Source organism: Anguilla rostrata, chromosome 1 (assembly GCF_018555375.3).
Source record: "Anguilla rostrata isolate EN2019 chromosome 1, ASM1855537v3, whole genome shotgun sequence".
Taxonomy (NCBI): domain Eukaryota; kingdom Metazoa; phylum Chordata; class Actinopteri; order Anguilliformes; family Anguillidae; genus Anguilla; species Anguilla rostrata.
Window position 1 is genome coordinate 25,909,877 of NC_057933.1, and position 11,419 is coordinate 25,921,295.

General features: G+C 41.3%; 1 protein-coding gene across 1 annotated transcript in view; it reads left to right on the plus strand.

The window, feature by feature from the left end:
• emilin1b (elastin microfibril interfacer 1b) overlaps positions 1–11,419 on the plus strand; it is a 29,906-nt gene extending 18,487 nt beyond the window's left edge. The window contains exons 3-8 of the mRNA XM_064331960.1: positions 3,471–3,670; positions 3,955–6,063; positions 6,746–6,871; positions 7,092–7,109; positions 7,488–7,622; positions 9,237–11,419. Of these exons, the coding sequence (XP_064188030.1) occupies positions 3,471–3,670; positions 3,955–6,063; positions 6,746–6,871; positions 7,092–7,109; positions 7,488–7,622; positions 9,237–9,559 (2,911 nt within the window). The 3' untranslated portion in view covers positions 9,560–11,419. The remainder of the gene's footprint in view (positions 1–3,470; positions 3,671–3,954; positions 6,064–6,745; positions 6,872–7,091; positions 7,110–7,487; positions 7,623–9,236) is intronic.

The window sequence follows — 11,419 nt, forward strand, 5'->3', positions numbered from 1 at the left end:
AGTATGATTGGTTCAAAATTCAGGTAGCTGAATCTCTGGCAGCCATGCAGTAATTTGCATGGAGACAGAGTGGGGAACGGACAGAACAGGCTATTGGCATAAAAAGTAGCAGGAAAAATGTTGGTTAAAAAAAACAGCAGTCGAGAAGAAGTGATTTATTATGAAGCAAGAACAAGTAGGGGGCCAAGCACCGAGCCCTGGGAGACTTATGGAGTTAGTGCGAGAAGCCAGCAAGGAGCCCATTTAAGCGGCTTGATAGGGGCAGTCTGAGAGGTATGAAGCAAACCAGCTCAGGGGAATAGCATGATACCGCCCATTGTCCTCTATGATTTCCTGATAATCTCGAATGTGAATGTTTCAGATTGCAAAACAGGGAAAAGGGGGGGGGGGGGGGGATCTTGATTTTTTCTGAATCTTATTCAAATTTTAGGTCGTTAAACCATGGTAAAAACATTAAGCTTGACGGTTCCCATTGACATGCTTCCTCACATGTTAATACACATTCACCATTCCCCATTGGTTCCGCATGTCCCCCTCAGGCTTGAATTAAATTAATATTTTCAATGTAGGACATTAAGTCATATTAAGTGCTATTTTTTGCTTATTTTCAGATTTTTTTTTATTTGTCACTTTATCCTGCTATGTCATGGTTTTCTTCTTCACATAGCAAGACCTCACGAAGAAGTATGTCTGAAATGCAATTGCAAATCCATGTTAAGCTCTCATTTTTTTTAGTTTTGAGGCCAATTTTCTATTTTGTGAATTTATTTAAAACATTTCTTTATTTGACTCAATGCTTTTCTTTTGCAAATAGTGTGCACGTGAGAATATGTGCCATTCTTGTTTTGTTTTTTTCAAATGGTTTGACCTCAATTTAGGCCACTAAGCCACATCAAGCTCAATGATTCCCATTCATTTTCAATTATGTGTCTTGACAAATTTGTATGACTACTGTTATGATATTTCACTAGAAACTCTCAGCAGAATATCTCTTCACATCCCCCAGGGGGCTGAACTACCTTGGAATTTTTCTATTTTGATGTTAAGACATTAAGCCACATTAAGCTGTTGTTTAAGCTTTTGGACATTTGCTTACTTATGGATTTCATTACTTATTTTTGTTACACCAGTTGTTTATACCCTTATAAGTAGCCATTGAAAAGTTGATTCAATTTTATCTATTTTTAAAATTTTATTTTTATATTCTTTTTAATTTCAATATTAGCTTATTGAGCCTCCTTCACTTTAAGGTCATGTCCATTATATTAATACATTTTTAAATCATAGTGTATTTTTCATTTTCCATTTCAGTGCTGCTAATCATGGTGCCCTACACCTCAAAAAGTTTCATAGTTTTCATCAGCCTAAGTTTATGTGCCTTGTTAGGCCATTTTCACATTCAATGTTTTAGAAAGTCTGTATTATTCAGGCATGCATTCACATTTATGAATAATATGAATAATAACATCTCAGCACAAGTAGTAATAATCTATGTTGTCTATCAACTTGGATTGCCTCCAGGTAATATCTGTGTGTGTATGTGTGTGTGTGTGGGTGTCTGTGTGAGTGTGTGTGTGTGTCCTTTATACTGCAAATGAGACTGTCTTGGTTGGTTGCAAGCAGAGAGTCTGTGTTAAAGGCTGCCTGGCTCCCTGTCCCCAAAGACCTTCAGCACACACTTCCCCACCTGGTACCATTTAAGACCATTTCCCCTGGATCGGATGAATGTACAGGGCAAGACTATGTTAGGAATGGGCCGGCCCACAATTCCACGCACCACAACCAGACCACCACAGGAAACGGGTGGGAGCCCACTAACACCACTGCTGTTTCCACTCACAGAAGCAGTGTGGCTTGCACTCTTGTTTTTCTCACACTGGTCATGTAGTGGTACACAGCCCACCAAAAACACATTGGCCTGGATTCAATCATCATTTGGCCTTAATTGGTTTACTGTTAAATTAAAGGTTAACTCTTCTCTTCACAAACACAGTTTGGCAGGTTACGTGCAGCGATCGCTAAACTCACCAAAATACGTTTGTGAAGAAAATTGTTACAGTTGCACTTAAATGTCAAAGTGAAAGTTATGGACCAATGTTGATTGAATCCCGGTCTGTTTCTTATCTACGTTGCCAAGTATACTGCCATTTGCTTTCAGTTTATGGAATACTAGTCCTAAAATCTGAAATCCAAGGTTAAAAAAAAGAAAGTTATACATTACAAAAAAATGTGAAAACATTTCTAACACAAACTGGTACCAGATACCGACTACCTGGGTAAACGTGCCACAGCTATGTTAAAGAATTAAAAAACCAATTATACAACAGTTTCATAGTTGTCATAGGATTCCTTATTTATGTAGTCTGCAATTCTTCATTGTTAAACATGCTCGTATGCACAAAGTGATTAAATCTAAAGAGTGTGCTGTAATCAACACAGCTTTGAAATTCAGAAGCTCAACACAGTTGGGTCTTTCAGAAATTATTACAAGACCTAGACCTAGTTACAGCTAGTAAAAGTGTTTCCTTACAGTCACGCTAGGCTACTCTTTAAACAAATTTTTCACCCTGTCTGAGCATTCCCCTGGACTTACTATGGAGCTCATGTTTCGATGAATGAACATTCAGTAACAAAGAGGACAGGCCCTCTAAAGAAGGACCACGCGGATGTGAGCACTTCAGGCATCGTGTGCCGATCTGGCCTTAACAGAGCCACAGTTACACAGCTGGATGGCAGATGGAACAGTTGCGTCACAAACACCAAAAGAGAAAGAGCACACAGCTTTTTCTACATGCAGCAAATTAATTGTGAAACATTTGTTTTTTCCCCGCAGTTTAGTGGAACACTAAAATAAAACAAAACAACCTTTTGAAAGAAAAGGCAGGCTACGTTTGGACAAGGGCTAAAGTATGGTGCACACCAGTCTGTTTATAGTTTAACAGTGCCCCAGGAACTAATTTGGGTTTTGGCAGTGATGCTTCATTGCAACACACAGTACTCTTTTACTGGACATTTAGACTAGGGAGACTGAGATTGGAAGATATGGCTGGAGATTTGGGGTTTGAAATGCTCTAAGGTTCTTGGCTGGAAATCTTTGTTGAGTGCCGTTTTTCCTTCTTTGTATTATATCTAGATTTTATTACAACAAATTTATAAATCACTATATTTGCATATAAGAAGTCAGATTTCAAAAAGTAATTACCTGACCAATGTGTTTTGTAGTGTAGGCATTTAGGTACTTAACAGCAATGAACTTAAGCTTTAATATTTCGACTTTACTTGATTAAACTTGAGCAACATTAAACTCGCTGTTGCAATTGAAATTTAGCTACAATTTCTGTTGTGTTCTCTGGCCCTTATGTTCCAACAAAACATGGTGAAACCAACAAAGTAATGAAAATAAATTTTATTCCCAGGTGGTTTTCTATAGCAATTTGATTTTCAGCTGGTTTACTGTTTTCATGCTCCAGGTATAGGACGTACATGAGGCCCAAGTACAAGGTAGCCTATAAGATGGTTACTGAGATGGAGTGGAGGTGCTGTCATGGGTACAGTGGAGATGACTGCAATGAGGGGATGACCCAAATCGGCACCGCCAGACCCTGGCCCAAACCTTCGAATCCAGGACAGACAGGCTCAGGCACAGGCTCAGGCCAAATTGGAGGAGACGGTAAATAATCCCAAACATTTTTTACCTCAAGGCCTCCTAAAATGGCAACCCTATGGCACTGGCCCACCATCTCCATACAATGGTTAGAATTTGATTGTTAGCATTGTGATATCACAATATGGATTTTCATAATGGATCTTTAAGTTATGGAGCTAATTACAGACAAGAATGACCACTGAGTAAAGCTATAATAAGTGTATAAATCCTTCCAATTCAACTGATGTTCATAATAGCCTTTTTGCATCAAAAAATAAAAATAAAAACAACATAAATCCTCCTTTCAGGTAGAGGTGACAGTGACAAGATGAAGCAGCTGGAGGACAAGATCTCAAGCCTGACCAAAGATCTTCATGACCTACAGTCCACACTGCGGGGCATGAATGAGAAGTTTCAGGAGGAGATGCGGAAGCCGGGGTTTGGCGGCCGAACGCCAGCAGATTCTGCCCAGCCCGAAATGAAGCAGACCATTCACAGCATCCAGGCCAAGCTGGACCAGCTGGACAACAGGACCCAGGCACATGACAGGACGCTGCTCAACATTAGCAACCACCTGGTGAACGGCAACGGAAACAGTAACAGTGTGGAAGGTGGTGTAGGTGGTGGTCAGTGGAATACGCTGAAGGAGGAGGTGTTGAGGGAGCTGGAGCACAGGGTGTCCTTGTCCTGCTCCTCATGTCAGTCGGGTGTGGAAGACCTCCGGCGGCAGCAACTGGAAGACCGCGAGAGGATCCGTGCCCTGGAGAAGCTGGTGAACTCAGTAGACCAACGGCACCGAGTGATGCTGGACAGCCTGCGTAAGGATGTGTCACGCTCCCAGAGCTGCTGCAGCTCACTGGTTGACGTCGGCCATAGGCTTGACCAAGTAGAGAAGAAGATTACCTCAGCATCAGAGGCCTACGATATCATCCAGGTCCGTCTGGACAAGCAATTTCCAGGAACCAGTGGTGGTGGGGCTGGTGGAGGTACCTTGGTGACAGAGGACAAGTTTGATGGGCGCCTGCATGATCTTGAGAGACGGCTGAACAGCACGATACAGAAGGCAGAACAGACTTGTGGAAACACAGGCGCTGACCTGAAGGACACCTTCGGGAGGGACCTCATCAATATACGGAATGAAGTCAATGGCCAGCACAACAGGATAACCAGTGTGGAGGAGGATGGGAGAATCCTGAAGGACACCATCTCTGACCACGGAGACCGACTAGCCCGGCTTGAGAACACGACCAATCATCTCAACCGCAAGCTGAGCACATGCTTGGAGTCATGCGGGCGTGGGCCAGGGCAAGGTGTCACTGAAACCGAAAATGAGGTAAAGTCCCTGCAATGGAAGGTCATTGCCAACCAGCATGAGATCAAGACGTTTGACACTAGGCTGAAAGACCTTTCCGTCTCAGGCGACTCCTTGATGGACAAAGTTCAGGACCTTGGCCACGAAGTACGCAAGATCAAGGCTCTGACTGGAGAGAATGGCGAGCACTTCAACCGCATCGTTACTGAAATTGAGACCCTAGGTGAGCGGGTGGAAGACTGCGATGCCTGCGGCTCACTGAGGAATGATCTAGGCACCCTCAGGAATAGCACCAGGCACATTCTTAATAAGCTTCGGGCAGACATTGACAGAGTGAGCGATCAGATGGACTCAGATGGAACTTCCTGTTCCCAGGTGTGCTCGAACCTGCAGGAGGAGGTGGGGAAGCTAAAGGAAGAGGTTGAGAGGTGTACAGGGCAGTGCAGCATTGGCTCAGGTGGACCTGGTGAGGCAGGTGGGGACCCCGACCCACAGAAGCCCTTGGACGGACACAGTGTCATCGGTGGTGCTTCTGATGAGACACTGAGGTCCATCCAAGGTGAGCTCTCTGAGGTCATACTGACCTTCAGCTCTGTCAACGACACCCTGAGGGGCCTGGAAGATACAGTGCAAAAGCACGACAGTACCATCACAGACCTGAGCAACACCAAGGACAGGATCTTCTTAGAGATCGACAAGATCCAGCAAGAGATGACACGGCACGTGGAGGATAGCCGCGGTCGCATTGACCACATTGACCGTGAGATCCGACGTTTCACAAACAACCTCGTGGTGGAGATGGGTGACTGCCGGAGATCTACAGACGGGCTGGAGAAGAGGATCTCCAAGGTGGAAGATGTCTGTGGTAGGCTGGATTCAGTGTCAGATGGCCTGCAGAAGATCAAGGATGGTCTGAACAAACATGTGACTGGTCTCTGGGGCTGTGTCAATGATCTTAATGCCACCGTCACCACACATGGAGGGCTCATCGAAGACATCCGGGGCACGCAACTGGATGTTGTCCACGGCAAAATAAAGTTTCTCAACTCCTCTGTGCTACGCATCCTCAACGATTTTGATCATTTCTCCAAGCAGGACTTTGTTGGTTAGTATATCCTCAATGCAGACATTATGCGACTCTCAATCAGTATGTAAATGTCACGTGAATATCTTGTCGCTCAATGGTCTGTGAACATGTGGTATCCTAAATAGTATTGTGCCACACCGCCCAGGAATAATATAATACGTTTCCCCCAGGCAGCATTGGGTTCAGTTACACATTACTGAGTATTTTGAGTTATTGAATTATGAGATGTACAATAGAGTTGGATGATAATTTCAATGTATGTTTAAAAATAGTATGGACATTTGTAGGTTTTTCATGACACTCTCTTTTCATAATTATTAAGTTGGCATGTTAAATGTCAAAAAATGAACAATATATGAATTGCAACAATTTAACATTTATTGTTCTTTTAAATTAGAACAAAATTAATCGTTTTGGGGGGTTTGCTACCCTGTACAATAGTGCTTGTTGGGAAAGATACAACGAAAGTAGTTTAGTAATCAGTCAGATCTTTTTTCTAAATGTGTAATTTTAAAATTATGATAAAAAATTGAGATGCCACAGAGATGTCAGCTGACTGATATGATAACCTAACCTTTTCAAGGTAAAGTTAATATTTATAAGCACCATTTTTTACTCATGGAAATGCTGTGCAGTTACTACAGTTCTATTTAATTTCTTTAAACACATTTTAATAAATACTATTAATTTCCCCCACCAGGGCCACGTGGGCCCCCAGGTCCTAAAGGAGAGACAGGGCACCAGGGGCCTCCAGGGCCAAAGGGTCCACCAGGCAGAGAAGGACCCACTGGCAAAAATGGTGTGGAGGGCCCAAGGGGACCCCCAGGTAAAACAATACCTTCATTGCCAGGAGTAATTGAATTTCTGTAGCTTGCTGGCTGCTCAGACTTTGGTATGGAGAACTACATCTGCTCACACTTATATAAACAAACCCAGTATAAACAAAGCTTCTATGAAGCAGACATTTTTTTCACTAGCAGTTATGTTTTGGTTCAGTAGGTTATAAAGTCAGAAAGGTACTAAGTTTTTGTTTTCTTTTTTCATAGGACTCAGAGGTGAACGTGGTAAGTTTTCATTTTCAAATACAGTATATCAGCAGCATGATCACAGTAAAAGTATTGTATCTGCAAGGTATTTTCTAGGCCAAGACTTGCAAGTGGGTCAAAGGTTAAGGATGGGGGTCAGTGGGGGGGTGGGGGGTGGTGGGTGTAGAGAGATACAGAAGTCAACACAGGGTCAGAGGTGATAGAGATCATTGTTGCCACTGGGATGTGACTATAAGGAAGAAGATATAAGCTTCAATCTGTGTATTCATGTGTTCTGGAGGCACTGCTGTTACAGACTATATTTAGTTGGATTAATAGCTTTGGCATGATCACAGGGGGTTTAGTTTTATTTTTGACTACTCAAAGAGGTCTCTCCTTGTTCTGTGACCTGCTCAGGTATGCCGGGAGCCGATGCCAACGTGCCTCGACTGTCTTTCTCCGCTGCCCTTACAAACCAACATGACAACCCAGGAACCATAGTCTTCAACAAGGTGTTTGTCAACCAGGGAGATTTCTACAACCCACAAACTGGTAAGCAGACTTCATATAACAGATAGCTGAATGCCTGACACAGAAACCACACTGGTCTACTGGTCTAAGTCTTTCTTTCCAATGCAAACAAATTCAGTTTTAGTGATCAGTAAACAGTCACCATCAAACATTCTTATGTTTAAGACTCAGGTGAAGCCATATCGAAATCATTTAACCAGATAAAAGGGATACTTTATGTACTATTGAGAAATAATGACCAAATCAGAGAACCTCTGCGAAGGTCATTCTTCTCGATAGCTGACCATCTCAGAGTGGATTATCCCACTTATTACACAGCTAATTAACTTAGAGAAAATCTATCAATAAATTGACACAAAATATTGATCTATAGTGATTTTATTAGTTCAAATAAATTGAAATTAATATGAAACAAATTTTCCATGTTTTCTCATAGGTAGGCTCATGTTGGTCAATTTGGGGGTATTGACTAATGGGAGTAGGCCTATTTAAGTAAGCCAAGTTAACACTAGAACGGACTAGATTCCATGCTATCTCAAGTGTAAAACATTTAATGTCAACAATTGTACAAATAATACTTTAGTTATTCATTTTAAATTTAATAACAAATTCTCTTGAGATCGACATTGTATGAACACCAAAAGCTGTAGGTACACAGAACCGCTCTATTAATAGCCGAAAGACAACTTTTTTCTTCACTGCTTCCGTATTTCAGGCTCACTGTCACTCTCCTCAGTGTCAGTATTATCGATATTCATTTCCTCCCCATAATCAGCTTTTGCTTTGTCGTTATAAATCTCTGTACGACTTTGTACAACCTTATACGACTGAGTTGTAGCTTTCGTTAGCTAACTGGATGCAGTACTGTTTAGCAAGCATGAGTCATACAGTAATACCTGTTTATAGCAATTAGATTTAACCTACTTGTCAACACAAGTGCACATGGGATTTGCAGCTTTGTCATTTCACATTACAGTGATCAAAGCATACAGGTGAGATATATGGCATTTAATTTGATCATTTGTGGCCATTTAATTAAGTAAATGTTTATAGTATCTTTACTTCCTTATGCAATATTGATATTCAAATTATATCCGAATGTTAAATACATGTTAAAGACAAGGAACAGGGGGAACCACATCGATTTCATGATGGCCGACTTACTGATTTTCTTGAAGTGACAAAGATCAAATTGAACACTGGGGCACTTCTTACGGTCCCTGCGGAGTGAAAAGGAATGAGTTCTAAGTTAAAGCGGTCTGTTACTCATAGCAGAGGTCACTGTACAGAAATATCTGATCGCAGAATGCCTGAAGTGACAAATCAGAATTGAGAATTCAACAAAGTCGTGTAATAAGCTTCAGGAATGGATTTATCGGAATTGTGTGAATGATTGGCATAGTTATCATGGAAGGTTAGGCATTCCTTAGACTGTAAAAAAAGTATAACAAATAACAAATACATCAATAAAAATATAATTGTAATTTCACGTACCGTTATGGGTTATTGACAATGAATATTTTTATAAGGAGTCTTATCCTTGTGTTAACATAATGACGAGAACAGGCCATTCGGCCCAACAATGCTCACCGTTTGTTTTTAAACAATTATCAACGCCTTCCTCTGCCTCCTTAGGGATCTTCACGGCCCCGCTAGACGGGCGCTACTTCTTCAGTGCCGTCCTGACAGGCCGCAAGAACGAGAAGATCGAGGCGGTCCTGTCCAAGTCCAACTACGGCGTGGCGCGGGCAGACTCGGCCGGATACCAGCCTGAGGGCCTGGAGCACAAGCCCGTGGCCGAGACCAAGCCCACGCCAGGCTCCCTGGTCGTCTTCAACATCATCCTGCCGCTACAGGTCGGGGACACCATCTGCGTAGACCTGGTCATGGGCAAGCTGGCCCACTCCGTGGAACCACTCACCTTCTTCAGTGGGATGCTGTTGTACGAGGACGTCTGAGGACCAGCCACAAAACGAGGAGAAACTTTTAAATACATACAAAATAAAAACACGTTAAGGAGGGAAATCTTTTTTTAATGCAGTGACTTTTTACATTCATAACTTTACAAACAAAAAAAAAACAATAGGAAGACAATGGCACCATTTTTTTTCTTGGTTTCATTTGTAAACCCTATTGCCACTGAAAGACTTAATTGCTTGAAGACAGGATATAACAGAAGTTATATGGAGCAGAGACTTTGCCTGTGACGTACCTTTCCCATTGCTGGGATAAAAGTTTTAACAGATGCTACTGCAGATTTATTCTAGTTTATCTGTGTCTTTGCGTTTCACTTCAGACAAGAGTTATGGACAATCATACGCGCACCAAACCTGACCTTGATGTGCTGTCAAAATCTTGTGGCTAACTTTCTTCCAATGTGGAAGTTGGAGCTCTACAGTTCAGAAATGTATTTTTGTGAGGTTGGATTTGAAATTATTGCAGGGAAGTGATATTTCTGTGCACTTTTAGTCTGTAGTTTTACCTCGTGGTTCCACTTGGGAATGGCACTCCACAGCACAGCCGCGCTGACAGTGTATAAAACTATGCAGTTAATGTGCCTTAACTCTGTTCACAACAACACAGGGCCTGTTGTTCTGTGTGGAAGATCATGCTGATTTAGCCTCAGTGATGTAACTTTTTTGCATACATACAAAATGCATACATTTTATTTAAAGGTTTATACGAAAAGCATTTTAGTAAAATAACCAGAGGATACAGTTTGGCTATGTTGTGATAATATTCCAGAAGGTCTGCAATTTCTTGAACCAATGCCAAAGATGACAAGTAAGGGGCTTATTTTAAACACTGCTTTTTGCTTTATTAAAAAGGACAAATTTCATTCATTAATGGGGCCGTGGGTATACATGTTTTTTATGGCCAGAAATAAATATCAGCCCTAACAGATGACACACGTCAGCTTTTCCAGTACATCTTCATCTGGTTTAGTAATTACAAGAGGAGTATATGGAGAATACATTGGCCTTTATCCAGTGTCTGGGCTTGAATGTTACACGATGACAAGAGGATGCACAGAGACACCAGCAGGCCAAAACTGAGGTCTTCCTCTAGATTACAGCAATAAGGTCCAGAAAATTTGCTTGAGTCTTTATTATGCAGTTTCCTGTCCTGTCCTGTGTCCTGTCATTTTGAGGTTCACTCTTTAAGTCAGAATTCCTGTCAGGGAAAATTTGTTGGAATTAACTGCTCTGATACTTTCTCTATTCAAAAAGTAGTTGAAAAGAAGTAAAAATGCATGTCATTCATATAGGCCTATGCTAAAATTTTGATTGACGAATTCAGACAAACACAAAAGGATGCTCTCTCTATACTGAAACAGCATAGCTACACGAAACACACTGAACGAATCAAACACCTGTCATTTTACCCCACAGAATAATGGTACCAGTTTTTCCCAAAAAAAAAAAAAAAACACACATGATCACATATGGAATTGACAATTGAACATTTAAATCTACTGACTGTATCCATTAAGTTCCCCATCCAAAAATTTCCCCAGCACTTAACACTCTGGCAGTTGTACATCTCAACAGCATTTCTATTTGGTTTTATGTCTGAAACGTTAGTGTGTGACTATTAATTTAACAAATTCCAAAGCCTAAGAGTATCACTTTCATTAAAAGACTTTTTTTTGTTAGATGAAGTTCTAAAAAAAGACATGTTCTCATTCAGCATGCAATCCAAAGTGGCTGTAAATTTTTGTATATTTTTTTTGTACAACTGCTCACAGTTTATCTTCAAATGTGCATTGGCGACACGACACGTGTGGTTTAAATAAAGATATTTAATTTTACACAGCT